Below are 27,175 nucleotides of genomic sequence, written 5' to 3'. Positions count from 1 at the left end.
AATGACTGAAATAAGACAAAATTGAAAAAAAAAACAAAACAAAACAAATCGTGAAGAGCATATAATAACTACATGTAAAAAGTATCATTTCAAAACGAAACCCTAAATTTTTAAAAGAATGTACTACAGGGAATAACCAACCTCATATTTTTCTATTCTTGCCAATAGCATACTCATTTCACTTGCTCTATAATCGGATTCTCCAAATCCTACAACTGGGCAATATTCAACACTAAAGGAAAAAGTTATAATGACAAAAATGCAAATTCTATGCAAGTTTAAAATTGAAGTTTTATAACAATAAATGCATACATACACCAGGGGAGAATAAAAACCAAACAATGCAGGCTATACAAATGTATAAATGAAGACTAATAAACCAGAAATCAAAGAATCTTAATCACCAAAATTGAAAAAAATACCTAGGATGGATGTTCTTCAATATCCATTTGTTTGGTAGATTTCTGGATGATCGTTAATTATAGGAGCAATGAAAGGATTCAAGTAAGAAGCATAAGAACAGATGAGATGAATCTTTTAGGTATTTCGATGATCAGAGCATCTAGGGATTCCAATTTAATGGTGTCGGTAATAGCCATGGATCATGGGGCAAAGATATTGGCCAGATGTGACATCACTCCAGATCGCAACCCGATTCCTTAATCAAACTCTTCAATGTTCTATTCATAAATGTATTGAGATACATAAACAAAAATTGAAACCTAACATAACAAAGAAATTGAACGATTCAATCAATTATGGCAAAAATTATGGTTGAAGAAACGAATTAAAATCTGAAAGGACAATTATCGAGAACGGAAGTACTTTCACAAAAGGGAGAGAATCGTACCTGGATTCGAGGTCGCATAAGAGAGAATCGATCGAAGCAAACTCTTATATAGCCGGGACATGTAGCGAAAATAAAACCGATTTGCAGTTTCTGGCTTCGATCTTGACGGAGGTTGTAGAACGTGGGAAGAAGACAACGTGGGGAGAAGAAGGAGGAGGGTCGTCGAAACCGATTGCTGGAACTGCAAAAAACTGCCAAAATCGAGTTTATGCGGCCGAGATTGAAAGAACGTGGAGTTTAGACGGCTGAGATTTGGACGACGGCAGTTAAACTCACCGTCATCAATAGTATTAATAATATTGAATATATTTATTAAAATATTTTTGTAAATGAACATTTTTATTAACTAAAATACATACCAAAAAGTATTAATACTTAATTTATCTAGATTTTATCCTTAAATTTCGTTATAAATTTATTATAAGTTTTATTTTGAAAAAATAAAAAACTTTTAGTCTTTTATTTTATAATTCAATGTATCCATAAGTTTAAAGGACCGATGTGAATCGGATGGACGGTGGTAAATAAGTGCGTGTCTATCTCCTTTGACATAATCTTTTATGGATAAAATCCATGTCAGAATATAACATTTTTAATGGTTTTAAAAGGCGTGACAGGACAAATAATTTGTTAGCTTATATATTTATTTATATTCGTATTAAATCCCAGGTTGCCATATTAGTGATTACAGACTCTAATCTTTCTTCAAATACAATACATATATCATATCATATGTGTATATATAATACCAAAGATCGATGATGTATCGGTTTCTGATCATCCTCCTTTGTTTATGTACTGCAAATTTAACGTCAACAAAGAGAATCGAGTATCTTCCGGGTTTTGAAGGACCTGTTCCGTTCCATCTCGAAACAGGGTATTCGATCATTCATTAGATCTACTTCACTTCTTCTTCTTCCTCAGTTTGTTTATGTGATTTTTAACCACCAAATTGAAATGAATGACATATATGTATATGTAGGTATGTGGGAGTGGATGTGAATGAGGATGTTCAACTGTTTTACTACTTCATTCATTCTGAGTCAAATCCCAAAGATGATCCTCTCTTGCTTTGGCTTACCGGTGGCCCCGGTTGTTCTTCAATCTCCGGCCTCCTTCTGCAGATCGGTATCTATTATAATTTACTATTATTTATTGATATTTGATTGATTTCTTATCAATAAGTAAATAAATATAGATCAGCAAACATTATTTAATAAGGATGAAACTTCGGTTCCTTATCCCAATCCAAACAAAATAGGTCCAATTGAGTTTCGCGCGATGCCTTACAATGGAAGCTTGCCCACCTTGATTCCGAGACTATATTCATGGACCAAGGTCTCTCTCTTTCTCTCTCTCTCTCTCTCTCTCTCTCTCTCTCTCTCTCTATATATATATATATATATATATATATATATATATATATATATATATATATATATATATGTTTACAAGAACGGCGGATAAGTTTTGTGTGGAAGGCGGCTTTCGATGCAATGCCTCTCGATGGACCTACAGGGGGGCGGTGATTAGGTGCAACATAACTAAAAACTAAATATATACAAACGTGTCAATACGATTGATCATTGGATGCTATGGAAACTAGATCTAGTCAAAAGGTAGGACAGATAGGATGGTATATTTTGGGTTTGTTTATTTTTATAAAAAAGTATACATGGTGTCTCTATTAATTAGTGTCACACTCAACATTCGAATGTGATTCATAATGTCATTAGAGCAAAGTGCAAAGATGGTGGTGCACCTCTTCTACAAAATTCTTAAACCCTTACTGCTATGCTACTTATGGAGGTACTTATGTACAAGTAATGGCTTAAGTATGATACAAGAACTATATTATTACAATAGTAATGTAATTATTTTAATAAACCCTAATTTTGATTTATTATAGATAGAACGTGTATCAAATTGACTACTCTTATATAACACATCTTTTTTGAATGCAGATGACAAACATAATTTTCTTAGATATTCCGGTAGGTACAGGGTTTTCTTACGTAAAATCGACACGTGACGTTCATTCTACCGACATCCAATATTTTGACCATGCCTACGAATTTATGAGAAAGGTACATTTCTCAAACATTATTTTTTATCTTGCAAATTTAAAAGACGGTGAATTAATTTCAACTCAAAAGAACTAGGATACTTATGTATAGACTTGTTTTTTTAGATGCGGTTAGAAATACGTTCCTTTTAAATATCTATTTACGTTTATTCAAAATTAAACACCACAATGAAAGGATATTTGTCATAAATTTTGGAAAAGTAAAAGAAAATATTTACAAACTTTGCAAATAGTATTTATACATATTAAAAATATAAGTTTTAAGAGATGCATTTTGTTTTTAAAACAAGTATATTTTTAATCGATTTAAAAGTAATTACCTAAGTATGTTAAATGTGAAAAATTATGAGTATAAATGTAAAAGAAAGTTATATGAATTTGTAAAATAAGTTAATAAAAATGTTGTGGAAAATTATAAAAAAAAGATTATTTTTTTTTAAATAGTTTCTACAAAAAGTTTTCTAAAAGAAGTTTAAAAAGATTGAATTTGTGAAAACAAACTAATTTTGAGGCAAATCTATAAAAAAAATGTTTAGACCATATTTATAACAAAATCTAAAACTCTTGCAAAATTATAAAGTTAACCTATGGAAATCATGTAAAAAATGTTTTACCCTTTGATAGTTTGATGTAATAAAATGCGTCTGTTGATCATTTGTAAGCCACTAGACCACTAGAATAGTCTTTCCAATTAAACATAGTGTTGGCCTTATAATAAATAAAATAGAGATCCTTATTTTGTTGCCTTGCTTTTTTATATTTGCTTGTCGTAACATTTCATCAAACCAATGTACTAAATATGAAACATGTTGTATATGATATCTAACCGTGCAAGTCTTCTTACTATACTTGGATACATTCCATAGTGGTTTAAGCGTAATCCAGAGTTCACTTCCAACCCATTCTATGTTGCCGGAGACTCGTACTCTGGAATACCTGTCCCCGTAATCACGCAACTAATATCAAATGGTATGTTATTAATGTTTTTTGAAAATGTTTGGGCATTAATTATGTATAATCAAATTTAACATAACTTTTGTCATGTGTAGGAAATGTCGCTGGAACTAAGCCTTACATTAATCTCAAGGTTTCATGTTTTATCCCATGTAAATTGCAATTATGTATTACAAAATCAGTTTACAAATGATAGATGAATCTTGTGCAACAGGGTTACATACTCGGGAACCCTATTACTTTCCCTGCTAACAATTACCAAATCCGATTTGCAAATGGTATGGGACTTATTTCAGATGAGCTCTATAAGGTTTGTCCAGCTTACATCGTAAGCATCTCCTATATTTCAATACTTGTTTAATTATCTAATGATTTTCATTAATGTCTTTATAGTCATTGTTACAAAGTTGTCATGGAGAATATCAATTAGGTTATATAGACCCAAACAACGTAGAGTGTCTTCGAAACCTTGAGTTATACCAGGAGGTTTATTACTTATTCCTCATTCATTCTTTGTTAGTTATAAATTTATTTACTTGACGCCATGAAAAAAACCGGAATATTTAACTTTTGTAGTGTATTAATGGTATTGAAAAGGAAGACGTGTTAGAACCGTATTGCAGTGCAACCGTTTCGCCTATAGAACTGCCTAGCCAAATACGATCTAAAGAGCGTCGGCCTCTTTCTGCATCTTATTGTCAAGTATGTCTACTATATAATCCTTGTAAAATCCAGTTACATGAGATTTAATTAGCATGTGGTTTTGACGATGCAGTATGATCCAAAAGATCTAGTTAATTATTGGGTGAATGATGATGACGTCAAAGAAGCATTGCATATCCGAAAGGTAATTATACATTTAAAGTAAATATAATCGTAGTTATAAGCACTTGAACAGAAACTAGCTTGTACTCTTTTGAATTGACTAAGTTTAGGTTACAGTATAATTAAGCACATATTATAGAGGAAATCGAAGCACATATTATAAGACTAAGAAACTCAATATTGTTATTCTCAACCAATCATTTTGTCAAAGACATAAACGTCAACCCATTTACTTGGTCGGGACGCGTTCGCACGCGACGCACACCCGTGAAACGTAATACGACCTAGAGGGAATAATCATGTGCGACGAACGTCTATAAAACGTCATTTAAATAGGTTTTTTTTTTCTTTTACGTTTATTTTGGTTCTTTTTTTTTTATTTTTTTCGTTAAAAAAATTCAAAAAAAAATAATAGATATATGCTCGTTTTAACGTTTTTTATTTTTTTCGTTTTTTTTTATTTTTTCGCTTTTTTTTTTCTTTTCATTTTTTTAATATCTTTACTGCATACTTGAAAATAGTAGGGTTTTTTCTTTTTATTATTTTTTTTTGTTTTTTTATTTTTAAAAATATATATCGGTTTGAGTTTTTAATGTTTAACAATTATTAAATACTAAATAAGAAGAATATTAAGGATCATAATATTTCCGTTCATATTTTTTTTGGATCAAATTATTTATTAATCATAAAATTTGGAATCAAATTATTTTGTATCATACATTTTTGTATCATATTAATTTGGATCATAATATATTAAATTAAATAAAGTTTTTGTTCAATACAACATTTGGATCATTATATTTTTTGAATCATTTGTTTTTGAATCATGAAAAAGATAATAATAATAACGATCATTAAATATTTGAATCAAAATATTTTTAGATCATAACAAGTTAAGAATCATAAATATATTGAATCATAATATATTTTGAATAATCTTTATTTGGATCATATCATGTTCAACATTTTTTTAAAACGTTTAATCTTTTAAAATGAATTTTGGTATCTGAAACACCTTATTTTTTAAAAATTCTTTTAACAAAGTCATTAGAATTGTGAGTAGAAGTATTCCTTAAATTTTTATAATTTTTGGAGAATTTTTTTTCTGAGTTTTTTATAAATATAAAAAATAAAAAAAAATAAGTTTTTTTTTTCAAATTTTCATAACCGCGAGGACAATTCTCCACCAATCATTTCGTCAATGACACAAACGTTAAACTCATTTACTTGGCCGTGACGCGTTCGTACTTGCATGAAACGTAATACGGACTCGAAAAAATAATCTTTTGCGACGAACATCATTGAAACGTCATTTAAATGAGTTTTTCTTTTCTTTTTCATTTATTTTGTTTTTTTTATTTTGTTTTTTTTGTTTTTCGTTAAAAAAAGTTTATTTTTTTTAAATAGATATATGTTCGGTTTTAATGTTTTTAATTTTTTTTTTCTTTTTTATTTTTTTCGTTTTTTTAAATATCTTTACTACATACTTGAAGATAGTAGAGATCTTTTTTTTGTTTTTATTTTTGGATTTTTATTTTTTGATTTTTTTTACTAAATATCGGTTTAAGTTTTTTAATGTTTAACAATTATAAAATTTTAAATAAGAACAATATTAAGGATCATAATATTTTCCATTCATACATTTTTTGAATCATATTATTTTTGGATCATAAAATTTTGAATCATAACGATATTATGCATCATACATTTTTGAATCATATTAATTTGGATCATAATATATTGAATTAAAAAAAGTTTTTGTTCAATATAACATTTGGATCTTTATATTTTTTGAATCATTCAACTTTGAATCATAAAAAATATAATAATTAAGGATCATAAAATATTTGTATCAAAATATTTTTAAATCATAACAAATTAAAGATCATAAACATATTGAATCATAATATTTTTGAATCCTAAATATTTTGAATGATCTCTATTTGCATCATATTATGTTCAAGATTTTTTTAAAAAACTTTTAACATTTTAAATCAAGTTTGGTATCTAAAATACCTTATTTTTTAAAAATTCTTTTTACAACATCATTAAATAGTGAGGTATTCCTTAAATTTTTATAATTTTTGGAGAATTTTTTTCTTGGTTTTTTTATAAAAATTATTAATTTACATATTTTTATTTAATTTTTTCGATATAAGGTAAGCTCTAATGTCATAAAAACCTTTAAGTTTGCAGGTCTTTTTAACTGACATATTTTTAGGACTAGTGCTGACATGGAAATAAGTCACTCTCTTTATAAAAAATAGGAAAGCAATAGGTGGCTAACAGGATTCGAACCTGGACACATTCTGGAAATCAACCCAACACCTTTTCGATTGAGCTAAATCAATTCTTTGTTTATCTACCCTTACATATAATATATATTTATATACGGAAGCTAAAAATAAGTATTATTATGTATATTTTTTTCCTGTATATTTTCACATATTATTGCATATAAATATAAATATATTATTTTCGTCTATTCTATAAATTTGTATTTTTTTTTGTATTATTAGTGTATCAAAATATTTTTGTATTATTAGTGTATCAAAATATATTTTTTTTGTATTATTAGTGTATCAAAATATTTTTATAAATATATTATTTTCGTCTATTCTATAAAACGTTATTATATGTATAAAAATATTTTTATATGTTTAAATACATTTAAAAAATGTATTTACATATTTAAAAAGTATAAATATATATTTAAAAACAACGTATTTATATATTTGAAAGCGTATGTATAAAAGCGTTTTTTATATGTATTTATACATCTACACATACATACATCAAGATGCTTTAAATGTATTTATACATATAAAAATATTTTTATACATATAATAACGTTTTTATACGTATTTATACATATTTAAACATATAAAAGCGTTTTTATATGCACTAAGACGTTTTTATATGTATTTAAACATATAAAAATGTTTTTTTATTCATATGTATAATAATTTATAAAAAAACAAATATTTATATCGTATATATGTATATGGTATATTTAAGAACGTATTTAATAATAATAATAATAATAATAATAATAATAATTATGTTCCCGGAAGATACACGTTAAATAGTATAAGATACGTCGTAAAACACAAATGTTCTTCCAGCTTGGTGGAGAAATCTCATCTTGTGTATGTAGGAGACCCGGGTTCGAATCTTCCGAGCCTCCTTTCTACTCTCTTTTTCCGTTGAAGACCCAACTCAGCGAGGCTGACGTGTCATCCCAACATCTTTGTTCAGGTAAGGTGTGTAACCGTCTACTAAAGGTTAAAACCGGCTACGGGCTAAAAACGAACAAATTAATGCAAGTTTGAGGCATAAATAAACATAAAATTCAACTTTGGGCAAAACCGACAAAATGCTGAGAACTTAAGGGTTTTTATAGCATTAGCTCATATATATATATATATATATATATATATATATATATATATATATATATATATATATAGTTAAGATCAAATAAAAAGAAAATATTTGGTAGGAAAGGTAAGAAATGCATCATTTGCGTATATTTTGGCGAACCAACCAAATGAATCATTAGATGATACAAAAATAACAAGAGTTGCAAAAAAATCCTGAAAAAAAAAATTAATGATTCAATTTTTTTAGTGAATCATGTTTTGATTCACTTTTCGGACAACTTTAGTGAGTCATAGCACTAAGAAACTCAATATTGTTAGTGTATACAGATGATAATAGGCCTATGTTTTAAACTCTTTTATATATATATATATATATATATATATATATATATATATATATATATATATATATATATATTCCAAATGGTTGGTAACAGGGATAACACCACCACCTCTATAGAAAAACCATTCGGAAGTACAAATATCAAGGTATGCATTCCCTTTATTTTAGATATTGATCAATTTAATTACGATGTCTGACGCGAGTTGTTCAAGATGCATTGTCGCGGGTATAGCATTCTAGATCGCATCAAAGACTCGTGTGATTACCGTAATTTCGCTCGTGGTGATCTTCAATGGAAGAAAATTGAATATATTGTGAAGCTTTGGATTTAAGGAACGATCTCTTAGCCTCTTCTTCAAATGATCCTTAAGAGATACGCCCCAACTCGCAAAGTTTGAGTTAACTTGGAAACATTTTCCCTCGATAACAAGGATGTGAAAATCATTCAACTCGTTAATGAACTTTATAATATCGACACTGGTGACTCGCCAATCACCACTTATTGCAGCCTCATCAAGAAAATCTCAGACCATCTCGACAACATAGATGTCACTGTACCCGAAATAGAAATCATTACCATATGATCAACAAGTTATCACTGGAGTACAACTGCATAGCCTCATAATGCATCATTCCCCTCTCCCAACTTTCTTGGAGACATGTTCAATGCTTCTTCTCAAAGAAAAATGTATGGCTCAACTTCGCTATCAACATTCGATGAAACTATCCTCATATTCTAACGTTCTAAATACTAAGTTAACCAACCGAGGTAACTACCTTGGGAACAATCATATCCACCGGGGAAGGGGAGGCTGAGGAGGTGTCCATTGGCAGTAGCAATAACCACATAAAACACGCCGCCAACGGGGTTTTGGCATGAAACATCATCAGTTGTAGGCAACAAAGCAGGAGCAACATTTTTCAATGATGTCGACATAGTACTGGTAGCGACCATGGTCTGGACAACCCACGTATCAACAAGTTCGGGTCAGCAACACAATCCCTTTTATCAACCCAACAATAGCCCCCACCTCACTGGATGTGGTTCAATAACGGTGTAAATGATCAATCCATGACCCTTGCTTAATTTTTAACACTATGTCGGTTAATGACCAAGGAGATAAGGGTGGTACATGGATACTATGACCACCTCCCAACTCCACGTTGACACACGTATGAAAACCCGTTTGTTCCAAAATACAATTGTTTGAAAATCATAGTAATATAAATATTGAGGAATCTCCATTGTTGTTGTTGAGTGTGTACAATCATGCCTTCGCCTTCCCACGATCACCAATGGTACCTGAAAAACATTTAATCCAAAATTGTAAGCCAAAGCTTAGTAACTTCCCCCAAAATACCACACCACCATACACATACAATGCATGCACACATGAGCCTTCAGTCTGTCTGGCCGGCCTCGCAAGGCCTACAACATGTATGGACCGCTCCTGAGCCTACAGTCTGATTGGCCCTCCGTGTAAGGCCTACAGTACACCTGGATCTCTCTCTCAGCATACAACTGATCCACACCTAGCCTACAACACACCGATGACCCGCCCGTGTATCTTGTCCTACAACACAAAACAGGACCACCTCAACCCACCACCAAATATGTCGACATATATAACAAACAAGCAATCAATTAAACACATAAACACCGCATACCAGGCCTCATACAGTAAACTACACCGCCACCGGCAGATCTCCAAGGAATGCATAGCTCTATGCAATCACAGGTGAGATAGACATTCTAATAAGTGATCCCACTCTAGAGCCACAACCAAACAAGGAAAAGGCAAGAAAGCCTAGATCAATAGTTCTCAAGCTATCCTACATGACTACAAACATCCCATAGGGCACTCCACTAGACGATCACTAACCTACGGGTACTCTAACCAGCATACTGCTACTCCTATATCCTGACACAAAAGGATATATATTGTAACACATAGTATAGTGAGGAAACTCACCTGAATCGAAGACCTAAGGAAACATAGCAACACGCTTACTCCCTGCACGTATTGCTCCCTTAAACCGACTAGCACCAAACAAAGGTGAAACCTTGATCATTAACACAATTCCTTCAAGTTTGACCCAAAGTCAAACTGGTCAAAAGTCAACGGTCAAAGTCAATGTCATTAGTCAAAAGTCTCATAGCCAGCCGCCACTTCATGGCCAAGATTCTGCCACGTCGTGGTGGCCTCAAGACAAAATAGTCGCGGAGACTGCCTTTTCTCACGTCGTGAAGGCCAATCCTTCATGTTGTGAGAACTGCTCTGGCCTTCTTAATGCATTAAGTTCTTAATCACCAAGGCCACCTATCTATATGTTCCAGAAGGATTTCCTTCACCTAATGCATCATAAAAATCGGTGCTTTATGGACGTGCATGTCCAATGCATGTCTCTTTTCATTTTAGGTCAAAAACATGGAGGAAATGAACTCAAACTTGTGTATGTGACCAAAAACACCATAGAACTCTAGATCTGGTACATATAACCACAAATGGACTTCAAGGATCCATAAAGTTGCTTACTTTATGGAATTTACTCATCCAAACCAACAAGAATATGAAGAACAAGCCTCTAAATCTAGATTTAAAAGGTTTGCACACTAAAGATAGCAACTTGAGGACTTACAAAGGTCCATTAGGTGTGCAACAAGATGATGAGGATATTTGTTTGATGGATCAATACTCAAGAACACCTTCTTCTTCTCCTTTAACATCACAAAACACCTCAAAGCTTCAAAAAGGACTCGATGGAGGCTAGGGTTTATTTGAGGGTGAAAGGGAGGTGATGGAGGTCGAGGGTATGCAAACACTAGCCCTTACTTCCCTTAAATAGGGCTCAAGGCCCGGAAAATTATGGTTTTGCAGGCAGGAGGTTGTCACGTCGTGACCAATATTTTGTCACGTAGTGGCACTCAAAGAGATACGCATTCATGCATTTGGCATGCCACGTCGTGGTGCTCCATTCACCACGTCGTGGCACAAGGTTTTTCCCAAAAACCTTACCTTTGATCCCTTTAAGTCCTCAATCGACCTATTCCGGAAAACGGGTGTTACATATAAAAAAAATCAAAGTTCTTCGTGCACTTTTGATTATGTTTTAGTCAGGAACATATCCTCAATACTAGTAACACAGACCGGACGCACAACCCTAGCCTATCCTTATCGGTAGGATCTCACATACATTCTTCAATACATTTGTCTTTATATGTATGATCCTTGTGAGCCCTATTTTCGTGATCTGAAGTGCATCATGTGTCATGTCCATGGTACCACTGATTATGACATGTATCCGCATACTCTAGAATCATTACCTACTCAAACGACAACTTGAACTGATATAGTGTCTTCTTGGGGAACAATCACTTCACCCGATGTGAATTTCATATCTAGTTTCGAAGATGAATACATAGGCGTCGCTGCTGCTAAGACATGTTGGTTGTGTAATATCCTCAGAGAACTTCATGCTTCACTCACTAAAGCAATTGTTGTTTACTATGACAATGGTTGCTAAAATACATGTCCTCAAACACAATTCAACATCAACAAACCTAATATCTTGATATCGACATACACTTTATTCTCTACCATGTTGTTTTAGGGAGAGCTCATGTACTTCATGTTCTATCATCGTCTCGGTACTATGATTATCTTATTCAAAGGTTTTCCATCATCTTTATTTCTTGAACTTTGGTTCAGTTTTAATGTGAGTATTAAACCCCAATCAAGTTTTGGGATGATGTTAGTATACAAATAATAGTTTAATAGGCCCATGTTTTAGGCCATTTTTTTTTGTAAAACACATGTATTGTAATATATATATATATATATATATATATATATATATATATATATATATATATATATATATATATATATTCCTTGAATGTGAAGATATAAGTTAAGAAAAATAAAATGTCCAAAAACACATAAAGAAAATATTATACTAGGAAACAATGAATAAAATTGATAACTAACTAAATGAAAACAAGGGTTAACTTTGTGAAAGGATTGGTCCTATAGAGAGGTGTGTGGTTATGTATACGAGTAGAAGTTGAATGGGCATTGTGAGGTGTTATGATAGGACGGTGAAGATGATAGGGTTTATTGAGGGTCGATGACGACATTGCATATTGGTGGAAGGAGGTGTGAGGAATTGACGAAGACAAGATACATGAGGTGAGTCAGATGCCTGAATTAAAAGTTCGACCGCAGATGGTTTTAAAAATAATAAAAAGTTTGTTATAGGTATAAAACATTTTAATAAAAATTTGAGTTTAATTGAATCGATAATACTCTATATGCATCGATGAAATGAACACTTGGAAGAACCCAAAATTAGATTTTAGCATGTAATTTATCCCTTTAAAAGTTTACAGCTACTTTTGCCGAACTATTCTACACAAACAAAACTATATGTAATTTATCCCTTTAAAAGTTTACAGCTACTTTTGTCGAACTATTCTACACAAACAAAACTATACTACCAATTAGTTTTGAAAACATACCCTTAACGTATGATTATTAAAATTGTCATTAATGAGTTCAAAAAATATTAGTTTTGTGTGTCGTGTTTTTGGAACGGTTAACTCACACCCTCTAAATCTTACTCCCAAAATTACATATTTTCCATCACGAGACTTGAACTCTCGTAACCTTAGAGGAGATATACATTTTCAAACACATGATATTGCTTGACCAAGAGCCCTTTGGTTCATATGTATCTTAATGTTAAACAACTTTATGGATAACTAATAACAATTCTTATATAGTTAGTGTAGATATAACTAATAACAATTCCTATATATTTATGGTAGATATAACTAATAACAATTCCTATATATTTATGGTAGATAGAGCCATAGTTTGTTTACATATCCTACAAAAACCATAGTTAGTTTACATATCCTACAAAAATGCAGGGAAGCATAGGAAATTGGATAAGATGCAACCGTGATTTTTTAAATTTCACAACAACATTATATGATGTCAGACCTTATCATCTCAACCTTAGTAGCAAGGATTACCGCTCACTCATATACAGGTTCTCTTCGTTTTACAACATATTATATGGATTCATTTGATCTTGGGATTGAAATTTGGTAATAATTTGGCACAGTGGTGATCATGATATGCAAGTTCCCCATCAGTCGACTCAAGCATGGATAAAAGACCTTGATTACAATGTCACCGATCAATGGCGCTCATGGAAGCATCAAGGTCAAATCGTCGGGTAATGTATCATTGTTGTTATTAGTCATGCCATAACATGATACCAAATCTATTGAAGTTAGATTGTCATGTTTGTCATGTTTTGTACAGGTATACACAGAGTTATTCGAATAGGATGACATTTGCTACTGTGAAGGCAAGTAACCAGAATGTTATTGTTTCCTATGTTTATAAAGATTGTTTTTATTTTTGAACGATAGGTCACTTGAAGTTGAAGCTTGTGAGATTTGAATCTGGATCGATGCATTTTTTTGTGTGTTGCAGGGTGCAGGGCACATCGCAACTGTATATAAAACCGAAGAATGTTTTATGATGTTAAAGAGGTGGATTGACTATCGACCACTGTAACCAAAAATACCGGTTGCATAGCCTATAGGGAACTAAAGAGATTACATAGCACTAATAATATCCAGAAACCGTAAGAAAATTGCTATCATTTTACCGATACCATTAATTTTCAGAAAATGTAATCGATATTCCACATAATCTCTATAGCCTTATAGGTTAAACAAATGATGCAATATGCAAACAGTATTCTTCGGTTATATAGTTGTGAATCATTAATTTAACCACAATTAAAAAATATAATAATTTCAATGGACCTAAAATAACACTATGAATTGTTAAGCATCAAAGGATATTAATTGTTGAGTTTTTCTAGACTTTTTCCTAAAATATACAAGCATCGTAGATTTAAGCTATGAGTTTTGGCTCAATTATCTTAGAAAGCTTTGCGGCTTGCTTGGATATATAAAAAAATGTTGAGATATACATGATTAATTTTATATAGAGTAAATTACACGAATGGTCCCTATGGTTTAGGGTAATTTGCATGTTTGGTCTTTAACTTATTTTTTTAACTCGGAAGGTTCCTACTGTTTGTTTTTGTTACGCACTTGGTCCCTGTCTTACCTAAAAAGACTATTTTGTCATTGATTTTTTAATTTATTTAAATAAACACACCTCCAACCCTACCCCTTCACCTTACCTTACCTACCCCACAATTTTTTCCTATTTAACGATTAGTCTTTTTAGGTAAAACAGGGACCAAGCGCGTAACAAAAACAAACAGTAGGGATCAAACGTGTAACAAAAAAAATAGTACGGATCTCCCGAGTTAAAAAAATAAGGTAGGGACCAAACACACAAATTACCCCAAATCATAGGGACCATTCGTGTAATTTACTCTTTTATATACAGATAAGTACGTAATCTTTAACAGAAACGTTATATATAGCCAATTAAAACATTAATGCAAGTTTGGAGTTTTTTCCTCGTAACTATTTTATTTTGTTTCTATGTGAGATTGTCAATTGTCAATGGCATGATATCAAGGTTTCCAAACAAAACACGTTATTTTAACTTAATTTAAAAGTTCAAAGATTTAGTTTAAAATAGAGCCGTTTTAGATCAATATACCCATTTATAACCTTATAAGTAATTTTTCTTTAACACGTGACGTGATTAGACTTTATTTTAATTTTGCTCCGCCTAATTATGTGTTTGGTGTTGGTGTAGAATTTGGGGGCTTTTGTGGACTTTCTTGGCCAACAAGCTAAACGACGACCATTTTTGAGTCAGAAGAAAGGACTATACGACAGAGATGTGTGATTAAGGAGAAAAATAAGTTTTTTTTTTTTTTTTTTTTTTTTTTTTTTTTTTTTTTATAAATATTTGATGGGATCGGACATTCCTTGAAGCAATATTGGATAAAAAGGAAGAAAAAGACATTAATGTCTTGTGTATAAATGAGAGATTGACATCAAATCGTGTTTGTTGTTCCACTTTTTTTAGTAGGAAAAAAAACATATAATGTTTGTTTCATTCACATAGTGATTAGTCATAGACTTCAATATGTTCCATCTTTTGGTTTTTCATTAAGAGTATCAAATGAAAATTAAATTGATTGGTTGGCTTTAGAAACCCTATTTCTTCTATGTAATTTTTCTTGTTATCTAGCATCTTCTTAGGTTTTTGGTATAAATCATGTTCATACAATAATACAACATGTTATACGATGTTCAAATGGGAGGAATGAAAGGAGGGCTGGGTTAAAAGAAAATGTCTACTTTGACTTTTAAATATATGATGTCGTTCTCATTATAAAATTGTCACGCTATTTTATCTTAACGTGTTGTTATTGAATTTGTCTATTGATTTGTGGAAAAGCATAAAAGGACAAATATATAATATAAGATAAAGTTACTATTTAATATTACGTAATGCCATAACCCAACTAATTCTTCCTATCAAATTTGAGAGTGCTAAATAGCTTAGAGTTACCTAACATTTTTTTGGTTGAAGGGAAGGAAATTAAATCATGCCCAATATCATGTATCGTTTTTTCATCATCTCCCTTTGTTTGTGTGTTGCAAGCTCAACATCAAAAGGAAGAATAGAGTATCTTCCAGGATTTCAAGGACCTCTTCCTTTTTATTTGGAAACCGGGTATCCATGTATTCATTATATTTCTAGACTTTGCATCTTAGTTATCATGTTTTATGTTAAACATATCCATAATGTGTAGCTATGTTGGCGTGGATGTGAATGAGGATGTTCAATTGTTTTATTACTTCATTCATTCTGAGTCAAATCCCAAAGACGATCCTCTCATACTCTGGCTTACCGGTGGTCCGGGTTGTTCCTCCATTTCTGGCCTCCTCTTTGAAATCGGTACTTTTATTTACTTTTTCTTGGATGCTTGTGATTAAAAGGATGGATTGCCATTATATAAAGAATGTCATGTTAAGGTTAATAATGATTTTATTTCGTTAATGATGGATTGTTGATGATAATTGATAAATAATATAAAAATAATCAAAGCTAATTTGTCCTTTCTGTAGTTTAGCCTTTCGATGATTGGCAAATTTAGAGAGAGGGAAAGGAGAGAAGATCTCTGAGTTTTGATTATTGAATCAAGGTTAAGTTACATACAATCTCAACAACAGAAAACTAATAAAACTAACTCGACTAACTTCTAACAAACTTGCATGTGTTTCAACTTTCAACTATCACTCATACACTAACATAGCCTTATCGGCCGGCCCGATTTAGCAAAACCTTCACATTTTGTGGTGGGATCCCAAGTATACAATAAAAGTTTCTTTGCAATATATCACCCTTTTTCATTTATATCATGTATAATCCAACGAATTGTTATACGTTTTCTTAAAATTAAAAAAAAACATGTCACTTTGATTCAATAACTTTAAACGTGCACCCTAAATTTTAAAATATATATATATATATATATATATATATATATATATATATATATATATATATATATATATATATATATATATTAACATTAACACACCTTTTAGCACATATATAATAATTTAGACATGTATTTTTAATATTTGGTTTTTTGATCCGATCGGAATAAAATAGGTCCAATTGAATTTGAGGCCGTGGCTTATAACGGAAGCTTGCCGAGTTTGATTTTGAGATCCCGTTCATGGACCAAGGTCTCTCTCTCTCTCTCTCTCTCTCTCTCTCTCTCTCTCTCTCTCTCTCTCTCTCTCTCTCTCTCTCTCTCTCTCTCTCTCTCTCTCTCTCTCTCTCTATATATATATATATATATATATATATATATATATATATATATATATATATATATATATATAAAAAGATCTATTTTGACAAATGTAAATCTCTCATTAGTTTTGTTACTTGTCATTTTGTGATACTTTTGAAAATTCTCCCTAATAAATCAAAATTTTTTTATCACATGTCCTCTTCTCCTTCACTAGTACACATGGCATTTTCTAGAATTTTTGAAAATTTTTATTTTTCATTTATCATTTTATTGTATTTTTCATTTTATTAAATTAGAATTCCACATTTAATATATAAGGTAATATATATGTAAGGTATTTATTAGAAAGGGTTTATATATGTAATGTATTTGATGTATTAAAGTCTCGTTAATTTTAATAATTCAAAATTTTGCTCATTTTTCTTATAAATTCAAACTTCTCTAATTGTTAAAATTTCATATTTAATTTTTTTTAAATAAACTCATGTAATACATGGGTCTCACACCTAGTATTATACTAAATGAAGATAATTTTGCCACATGTCAATCTCTAATGAATTTTGACACTTGTCATTTTATGATATCTTTTAAACAAATGATATCCACATGTCAATTTATGATTTTTTTAAATTTTAAAATTAAAAAGTCACATTATACTTATATTTATATATGTAAACTATCAAATGTAATAAATGTTATACCTAATTGCAATTAATATGTTTCTTATTTCAAAATTTCATTATTTATTTCAAAATTTTATTTTAAATAATACTTATTATTTATATTATAATATTTTATTTATTTCAAAATCAACCCGTATAATACACGGGTTTTACACCTAGTATATATATATATATATATATATATATATATATATATATATATATATATATATATATATATATATAGAGAGAGAGAGAGAGAGAAAAAAAAAATGAGTTTATACTTTTAAAAGAATTGGTTTTACCATTTTGGAGCCCAATGCCTGGTTCTTATCCAAACTAGAGATGGAAAGAAGATTGTGGATGTGTGTTATGTTCAATTATACATTAGGTTTGGTATATGGAAAGTCAAAAATGGAAACGGACAAATGAGATATTAACCGTCACCGTATGATGGTTGAATAGACGTGTAAAGAAGTTAGAATGGCTAGTTCAGTCATTCGGCATTGATCGAAAAATGAAAAGAATGTGCCGAATTTATGTGTGAGCTCGCACACATAAAAGCTCAGACATGTTTTTGTTGAAATTTCGTTCTTTTCATTTTTCGTAACCAACAAATTGATGGCGTGTTCCATTATGACTTTTTTAAAACGTGATTTTGTTTAATGTTTATGGATCGGTTACAGGTTTTCTATATAAATACAATATTTTTTTGAACACTTAAACGTTTTATTATATCACGTTCTAGATTTATATTTTGCATCATTTTTGTCTATGTTTTTTGCTTATCTTTTTATCTTATATATTTGAATCGTTATAAATAACATGTAATTCAAGTTGATTCTAATAAAACTTTGTTATGATACAGATGGCAAACATAATGTTCTTAGATATTCCTGTCGGTACTGGGTTCTCTTATGCTAGAACGACACATGCTTCTTGTTCTAGTAACATCCTATATTCCGAGCATGCCTACGAATTTATAAGAAAGGTATAGTCTTAAGGATTAGTAACACATTTTATAATTTTAAAATGTACTTTACGAAAATAATATTTCTCTCATTTTAGTTCTAACTCCAACATACATATAAGAGTGCATAGTTAGATAGTCTTTTTCGAAAAATTAGCGTGTATAATAAAATTTCAACTTCATGTTTTTACAATAATTTTATATACTTATTTTTATTATTATAAAATGGTTTTAAAATATCTAATTTACTTGTTTATAATTTTTATAAATGTTAAAGAATCCAACAACTTAGGTTGTCAGATCCATGCATGTAAAGCATTGTTAAAAATCTAATAAAACAATAGTAGTCTTTACAATATCTTAAAGGATCAAATAAGCTTTTGAGTGTAAAAAACTATATGATAAAATTTCATAAATGGTCTTAATGTTTTTTAATTTTTTCTTAAAATAGTTTGGATTAAACTTTTTTTTTGTATGGATGGTCCTGCACACAAATGGTCGACTCTTTTTTTTTCTTTATCTCTCTCTCTCTCTCTCTATATATATATATATATATATATATATATATATATATATATATATATATATATATATATATATATATATATATATATATATACCTCTCTCTCTCTCCACCCCTCAGCTTCTCATCTTTCCATATCTTCAAAACACACACAAACACACAGTCTCTCTTAAGAACAACCTCACACACTCTCAAGAACATACACATCCATCTTCGACTGCCACCACCTTCAACCATCTCCATCTTCGCCTATATTTCTTCTACCATTTCCATCTCCGCCAGAAATAGTTCCAAATCTCCTCTCCTTTCTCTCATTTGAAATCAATTCAGAAACTCAAATTTCCCTTTCATTTTAAATAAATTCAAAATGTCTACCCCTCGCCCTCCTTAAAATGAAGAATATCGGTTCGAGATTGCAGGTGTGGTTTTAGAGAAGACAAAAATGGTGCAAACCCCGATTTCGATTGTCGGATTTCAAAGCAAACAACGCCATCGTGTTCCCTTTGATGTCTCCTACAAATCCCACCCAAACTCGTCTCTGATCGATCTTCGGAGCAAGGTATGCCAACTAACCCTTCATCATCGACTTCATGGCATTTTTGTGGCCACCTCCAGCTGCCATTCCACAAAAAAAACCACCACCCTCTTAGTCTATGTCTCTGTCCTTCCCTTTAACTTTACTTCATACAGAGGATCATAATCGAACGGGATGAAGGAGTTATTGGTACAGTTTTGGCGCCGGCGGGTTTCCAATAAACATTACTTGATTCATCTGTTGGATATAGAGGCATTGATGTGTGTGTGTGTGTTTAATCAGAATTTGTCATCTTCCACACATACATGTTCTTGTAAGTGGGGAAAGGGATCTCGATTTTCTAGAGTGTGTGTATGTGTGTGTGTCTTGATTTTTTGGGTCTCAATTTTTTGCAAGGATTTGTGGTGGTGGTTAATGGTGATGGTTGTAGGTAATGGTGATTGTTTTGGTGGCAAGTGGTGTGGTGGTAGGTGATTTGAAAAGTAATTGTAGTAGGTGGCAGTAGGTGGTGGTAGGCAGTAGACACTGGGCGGTGGGCGGTGGCAATAGGTGGTGTGATGGTGGGTGGTGGCAGCAGGTGTATGCTCTTGAATGTGTGTATCTTTTTCGAGTATATTTGTTTTTTATATAAAGAATTAAAAAAATAAAAAAGGTATTTTCATCATTTCACAAACACATAACATAATTTGTTAACAAAGTTAGTGATAAGGACCATTTGTGTGAAATGTTTGTTCTCTAGAGACCATCCATGCAAAAAAAATGTTTCATAAGGATTATTTTAGGAAAAAATTGAAAAGTATTAGGATCATTTGTGAAATTTTATCAACCTATTTTATGAACTTATTTCGTGCAAAGCTTTTTTAAATGATTTGCAAATGGTCTAATTTTAGGTTTGAAAGAAATGTTTGATTTTACCATTTTACGTATTTGTGGTTCATTAAAGTCTAAGAGGGTGGTGTTCACTTGGGTGATAAGAGCCCCCCCCCCCCCCCCCCACACACCTTTTGGTTTTATTCTGCCACCTTATTTCCCCTTGCTCTTCAAAACCAAAGAAACCGTCGCACTTCACTTCCCTGCACTTTAGGTTTGAGTTGATGGTGGTTTTCCTATGTTGATTTTTAACCACCACAACACTCACCATAGACGACTCCAAAAACAATTTGAAGCCCACAATTGAAAAGTTAATTTTAGGCCTTTTGATTCGCCTGGACGAAGAACAGTTCTAAGCATTTAAAACGAATCATGAGATGTGTGTAGAGGTACTAGTGATAATGCTTTACTTTTCATGGTGTTGGGAGTTACATATTTCATGTCATAGCCTTGAGTTAGGTGACAATGGTGGTGACGGTTGTTCATAGGATCACTAGGGGTGGACGGGGGTCTCTTTTGAAAGACAAATACATTAAAATAAATTACTAAATGGTAAAATGGTAGTTTAAGAAAGATAAACAAGCCAAACCTTAGAGTTAACTTTCTTTTTTTTAAACAAAAAATATATTAAACTACTTTTAAATTATTTCACATATGTCCACTGCGGGACTTGAACCCTCGACCTCAAAGAGGAAGGACAACACCAGATATCACTGAGCTAGAAGCTCTTTGGTCCTTAGAGTTAACAACTCAAGAACTATCCTTTGAAAGAAAAACCCACATGGTGCAATAAAAAAAGTTAGACTGAAATTGTTTAATCTAGTATCACATCAAGAAATCAGGAACCTTTGTGTAATTTACTCTTTTATTTAGCAAATGAATTTGGTTTTTAATTTAGTAATAATTTACATGTATTAATGTATTATTATACTAGGTGTGTGACCTATGTATTACATGAGTTTATTTAAAAGAAAAAAAATTAATATAAAATTCAAAATATTTGAGATGTTTGAATTTATAAGAAAAGTGAGAAAAATATTGAATTATAAAAATTAAAATGTTTTTTTTTTCTCTTTTAAATTTAAACAAATGATTTAGATAAATAAATAAAGGAAATTAATGAAACTTTAATTTACTAATTTTGAAATTAGAAAGAAAGCCCATTAATGAAATTGATATGCATTTATTATTAGATTTAAATAATATATGGAATTTAATAAAATAGAAAAACCATAAAATGACATGTGGAATAAAAATTAATTTAAAATAACCATAAAATTACATGTGGCAAAATGAATAAGAATGTGACATGTGGAAAAATGATCTTTGTTTATTATTATAACTAGGTTATAACCCGTGGAAACCACGGTCGTTATATCTAAATAATTTATATAGATAAAAAAATAATAAATGTCAAAAAAAACAAAGATCTTGTCGATTGTAAGTAATTATAAATTAATTTGTTAAGCAAAATAAACATAATAATGTTATTAGGATTTGATTTTGTATTTTCAAAATTTGAATTGAATTTAATTTGTTACAAAAAAAAGGAAATAATAAAAATAATAGAAAAATGTCACGTGTCAAATAGGCATTCTAAAAAACTGACATATGTCATTTTTAGATTTCATTTATTAGAAGAGGTAGATAATAATAATAATAATAATAATAATAATAATAATAATAATAATACCACTTCAGCAAAAGCGATTACTTATTTCATAAACATTAAAACATCGTTGTCTATGTTTACCAACTTAATCTAATTAATGTGCATGCTATTACACACCAAACAACATATTCCAAATTCCAAAATGGTGTCGTCTAGAGGTGGCAATGGATCGATCTGGGTTGGGTTCAGGTTCAACCCATTTAATAATTGGGTTGAAAATTTCAACCCAACCCAACCTGTTTATTTAAATGGGTTGATATTTTCATCCCAACCCAACCTTTTAGATAAATGGGTTGTCACCGGGTTGACCTGTTTATGTAGTTCCCGATCCAACCTATTAAATAAATGGGTTAAACTTGGGTTAACCCATTCAAAATGAATTATATATATTATATAGTTAAATATTAGACCAATAAATTATAAAATATAAATAAAACTTCATAATTATGACAAAAACACAATTCTAATTCATAAATACAAATAAATTGTTCAAATAACATTAAAAAAATTTAGTTTCACAGTGATTTTGGAGAGTGACCAGTATTATCAACGCTAAAAAAAGGATGAAAATTAGGATTGAATTTTATTAAACATAGATAATAATAATGCAACATTATAATTTACAAATTAATAATTTGATTAATACATGATAATATTCAAATAATATTAAATTATATATATATATATATATATATATATATATATATATATATATATATAAGTTAAATGGGTTGGTGGGTTGAAAACAGGTTGATAATTTTTACCCAACCCAACCTATTTAATTAAATGAGTTAGACGGGTTGACCTATTTAAGTTAAATGGTTTGAAAATCTCAACCCAACCCGCTAATTTTGGGTTGGGTTCGGGTTGGGTTGGTGGGTTGGGTCGATTTTTGCCAGGTCTAGTGTCGTCGCATGCTCAAATCCCACAACTTCGAGCTTAGGAATGCTTGCTATTCGAAGAAAAAAAAATACTAAATGACTATTTATGTTTACGAGAAACATAACCGAATATAATTACTTATTTATCATTATGTTTATATCATTTGATTGTTATTTTATTTAATGCGAGCAAACATATATCCTAAACATGTTAGGTACTATAGATTGAATTCAAATGTCTTGCAAGTATTTTTTTTTTTTTTACTATACTTGAAAGCATTATGCAGTGGCTCGAAAGTCATATGGAGTTCATTTCCAACCCGTTCTACATTGGAGGCGACTCGTACTCTGGAAACCCAATCCCCATAATTACACAAATAATATCAAATGGTACGTGTTGTTGGTATGTTAACAAGTGTTCGTGAAATAGTTGCATCATAAATCTTGTGCAACTGAATTTACCATAAAGTATGTGGCAATGTGTAGGAAACGAAGTTGGCATTAAGCCTTGCATTAATATAAAGGTATCAAGTTTTGTCCTATGAAAAAATGCACTGTTTGATTACAAAACGGTTAAGTGAACCTTGTGTGACAGGGATACGTACTCGGGAACCCTTTGACATTCCCGGAAGAAGACAATTATAAAATACGATTTGCAAATGGTATGGGGCTTATTTCCGATGAACTCTATAAGGTTTGTTCTGCACAAATGGTAATCATCTCCTAAGTTTTGTTACTTGTTTTATTATCTAATGCTCTTAGTTTTCAATATCTTTATAGTCACTATTCCACAGTTGTCAAGGCGAGTATCGATCGGACTACATAAACCCAGACAATGTAGAATGTCTGCAAAATCTTGCGTTATACGAGAAAGTGTGTTACTTATTTCACATCCAATTTCTTTAATCATAATTTGCTCATATTTACACCATAATGAAAGCCAAAATATATAACTTTTGTAGTGTATAGACGGGATCCAACAGCCCCAAGTATTGGAACCATATTGTGGTGATACTGAATCGCCAATCAAACTACCTAGCCAAATGTTGTCTAAAGAGCGACGTCTACTTTCTGCATTTTATTGCCGGGTAAGTTTGTATTATAAATCTTGCAACACGACGCTCAAGGGGATTTAGGTGCTGTTTGTTTTTTCTGAGGCAAAATGTTTGCAGTCTGCAGACCACATCTGTAGACCTCTGCAGTAGAAGAGGTGGACCAAATGTCTGCAGTCTGAAAAAAGAAGACTGTTTGTTTTTTTAACATCTGCGGGCTACTAAAATAAACTGAAATTTATATAAAATGATTTTTTTAAACTTCAAAATGATTTTTTTAATATTTTTATGACTTTGTTATAAATAATTAACGAATCTAGATCAACTTTTATGTATTATTGTATAAAAAATAAAAATAAAAATAAAAATAAAAATAAAAATAAAAATGGTATGAATCAAAGTATATATTTGATAAAAACCAACAACTTTGGTTGCAAAGTTATAACTAAACATTATAATTAGTGATCAAAGAATTTGATACATAAATGGATGAAAATAAACTTCGATTTTTTCAATTAAATCCATTAAAAACGTATCATAAATATTTTCTCGAGAAATTGACGAGATACTGTATTAAATAATGTTTTACAAAATTTGGCAAAAAAATATAAGAATATATTATGATTTTTTTCATATTTATATAAACAACTTCAACGACTATTATTGTAATAAATCTTTATTTATAAATTTGTCAAAAATATCATGTTTCTATCGTCGAACGTTTTTTTTTAAGTTTTGTAATTTTTTTTTTTCAAATTGTTTATCATTAATAAAGTTGGAAAAAATATAAATTAAAAAAAAAACTTAAAAAATTAAAGATATATATGTTTTTTTAGGCTAGAAAATGTCTGAAGATGTTAGAAGACTCTGGTCCACATCTGCGCCAAAAAGAGAGCGCGCATACATTTTTAGGTCTGCAGTCTTCAGAAAAACAAACAGTCTGCGAAGGCTAATGTCTGCACGTGGTCTGCACGGCGCAGACAGAAGAGGCTACGCAGATCTGCAGACAAAAAACAAACACTACCTTACTGTTTTTTGAGTATTGTTATAGTTTGATGAAACACGTCTAGCTTATTACTGGGCAAATGATGTCGGCGTTAGAGAAGCATTGCGAATCAGAAAGGTATTCGTGCAAATTTCTAGAAAATAAAATTTTAAGTTGGTTTTGTTTACTTAATAGATACTTGATTTGATCCGGTTAGCTATATATAGATATATGTTTGACTTAATTATGAAACAGTCGTTGAATAAAGAAAACTGGGATGGGGGAGAACTTCCTTTAAATCCTGCTTTTAACAATTTTTTCTCATCTTTTTACTTATGTTTATCCAAAGTACCTTCATTTTTTTAAATTAAAGTTTAAACGAATATTCATCCAAACAACAACTTTTTTTAACGATTCATATTGTAATCCTAAACTACACCAATATCTCCGATGAGACTTGAACGACTCATAATCTAATCCTATCTACAACAATAATTATTTTTCTATACTCTTTTAGGATTAGAAAATTGATAGAGTAATATTATCATATGTAACTTTATAGCGAAATTAATAATTTAAAATTATGGTGTTACTAAACATATGCTACGAAAAATGAAGGAGAGCATTGGAACCTGGATAAGATGCAATTATGATTTAAATTTCACGACGATAGTAGATGATGTCAGACCTTATCATCTCAACCTCAGCAACAAGGATTATCGATCACTTGTATACAGGTAGTCTTTATTTTATAACACACATTGACGTTTGATCTCCCAATTAATTACATTTCAATAATTTGGCATAGTGGTGACCACGATATGGTTATTCCTCACCAATCGACTCAAGCATGGATAAAAGACCTTGGCTACACTGTTATTGATCAATGGCGATCATGGAAGGTTCATGGTCAAATCGCAGGGTAACTTACAATTGTCGTTATTTGCCATTGCACAACTTATCCTTATGTGATATCAAGGCTATATTTTGTGTGCATAAATTAGTTTACAAGTTAACTTATTTTTTGAGCTTATTGTAACATAATGTTCGATAAGACCATAAAAGCAACTTATCTTAGTTTGAAAACTAGCTTTTTGATAAGTTATTGATAAGTTGTTGATAAGCTAAAAGATAACTTTTCAACTAGTACACAAACCGAGTCCAAATGTATCGAATTTAAGTGAATTATCGTATTTGGGCAGGTACACAGAGACTTATTCCAATAGAATGACATATGCCACTGTAAAGGCAAGTACTTGGAGTGTTACATAATTGTCTCGTGTTTTAATAAGTGTTGATGTTAACTGAATATAATATTTTTTCATTGCAGGGTGGGGGGCACACAGCCCCCGAGTACAAGCCCGAAGAGTGTTTTGTGATGTTCAAAAGGTGGATACACGATCAACCATTGTAATCCATCAATGCACATTAATAAACATACGACTTGGAAGATATATGGTCTACAAATCTTGTATTGTCTATTCATTCAACAAATACCAAAAATAAAAAAGGCAATTATATTGTATAAATGAGATGTCTATCACGATACCATGCATAATTTGAAAGAGGCTAACTTAATTTATGGGTGTTTGGATGTGTGTTTTCAAAAACTTTGTGTGTTCTCAAACTGGAATATTAATTAAGATGATTAGTTGTAATAAAAAAAATAGTGTAAATAATGTTTCGATATTCTTCCACACCGTAAAGTGTGTAAAGTGTAATAAATAAATAGAGATAATGTGAATGATAATGGGATATAAGATATATTTTTTTTTACTGATGATTAGACATAGAACCTAT

At 30.7% G+C, this 27,175-nt stretch overlaps 2 protein-coding genes and 1 long non-coding RNA gene across 6 annotated transcripts; all 3 read left to right on the top strand.

Moving 5' to 3' along the window:
- The first annotated feature begins 1,495 nt into the window (after nt 1-1,495).
- LOC145160598 (serine carboxypeptidase-like 11) lies at nt 1,496-15,546 on the top strand. 4 transcript variants are annotated; one of them, XR_013738165.1, is made up of 15 exons: nt 1,501-1,727; nt 1,833-1,978; nt 2,049-2,188; nt 2,815-2,937; nt 3,803-3,905; nt 3,986-4,023; nt 4,105-4,200; nt 4,284-4,376; nt 4,467-4,592; nt 4,666-4,737; nt 13,375-13,496; nt 13,572-13,685; nt 13,775-13,820; nt 13,949-14,102; nt 15,203-15,546. XR_013738165.1 is itself a non-coding variant. In XM_079079868.1 (14 exons), exons 1-14 carry the CDS (start codon nt 1,609-1,611, stop codon nt 14,030-14,032), a joined length of 1,422 nt encoding a protein of 473 aa, XP_078935994.1. In that variant the 5' UTR covers nt 1,501-1,608; the 3' UTR covers nt 14,033-14,229. The 4 variants fall into 4 exon arrangements, 3 of the variants coding, with proteins under 3 accessions (XP_078935996.1, XP_078935994.1, XP_078935995.1); XM_079079868.1 differs by lacking the exon at nt 15,203-15,546 and having other exon boundaries at nt 13,949-14,229; XM_079079869.1 differs by lacking the exon at nt 15,203-15,546 and having other exon boundaries at nt 1,502-1,727; nt 2,112-2,188; nt 13,949-14,229.
- A 371-nt stretch (nt 15,547-15,917) lies between these two features.
- On the top strand, nt 15,918-26,965 carry LOC145160599 (serine carboxypeptidase-like 2). Its single transcript, XM_079079871.1, has 14 exons — nt 15,918-16,132; nt 16,212-16,357; nt 17,078-17,154; nt 18,756-18,878; nt 23,626-23,728; nt 23,825-23,862; nt 23,934-24,032; nt 24,119-24,211; nt 24,301-24,426; nt 25,442-25,513; nt 25,994-26,112; nt 26,184-26,297; nt 26,578-26,623; nt 26,706-26,965. Exons 1-14 carry the CDS (start codon nt 16,005-16,007, stop codon nt 26,787-26,789), a joined length of 1,368 nt encoding a protein of 455 aa, XP_078935997.1. The 5' UTR covers nt 15,918-16,004; the 3' UTR covers nt 26,790-26,965.
- Nucleotides 19,810-20,577, top strand: LOC145160600 (uncharacterized). The gene is made up of 2 exons (XR_013738166.1): nt 19,810-19,939; nt 20,071-20,577. It is a non-coding gene; the product is annotated as an uncharacterized LOC145160600 (long non-coding RNA).
- Nucleotides 26,966-27,175: the final 210 nt, after the last annotated feature.

Source organism: Lactuca virosa, chromosome 2 (genome assembly GCF_052849685.1).
Source record: "Lactuca virosa cultivar CGN04683 chromosome 2, Lactuca_virosa_CGN04683_v6, whole genome shotgun sequence".
NCBI lineage: Eukaryota > Viridiplantae > Streptophyta > Magnoliopsida > Asterales > Asteraceae > Lactuca > Lactuca virosa.
The sequence above is the reverse complement of the archived record's forward strand: the minus strand, read 5'-3'. Positions and strand labels throughout refer to the sequence as shown.

Excerpts from the sequence above, each read along its gene's own strand:
- LOC145160598 (XM_079079868.1), top strand. The coding sequence starts at position 1,609 with ATGATGTATCGGTTTCTGATCATCCTCCTTTGTTTATGTACTGCAAAT. Across the intron at positions 4,024-4,104 it reads AGCCTTACATTAATCTCAAG|GGTTACATACTCGGGAACCC; the intron begins GTTTCATGTTTT and ends CTTGTGCAACAG. Across the intron at positions 4,738-13,374 it reads AAGCATTGCATATCCGAAAG|GGAAGCATAGGAAATTGGAT; the intron begins GTAATTATACAT and ends ACAAAAATGCAG.
- LOC145160599 (XM_079079871.1), top strand. The coding sequence starts at position 16,005 with ATGCCCAATATCATGTATCGTTTTTTCATCATCTCCCTTTGTTTGTGT. Across the intron at positions 16,133-16,211 it reads CCTTTTTATTTGGAAACCGG|CTATGTTGGCGTGGATGTGA; the intron begins GTATCCATGTAT and ends CATAATGTGTAG. Across the intron at positions 18,879-23,625 it reads CCTACGAATTTATAAGAAAG|TGGCTCGAAAGTCATATGGA; the intron begins GTATAGTCTTAA and ends AGCATTATGCAG.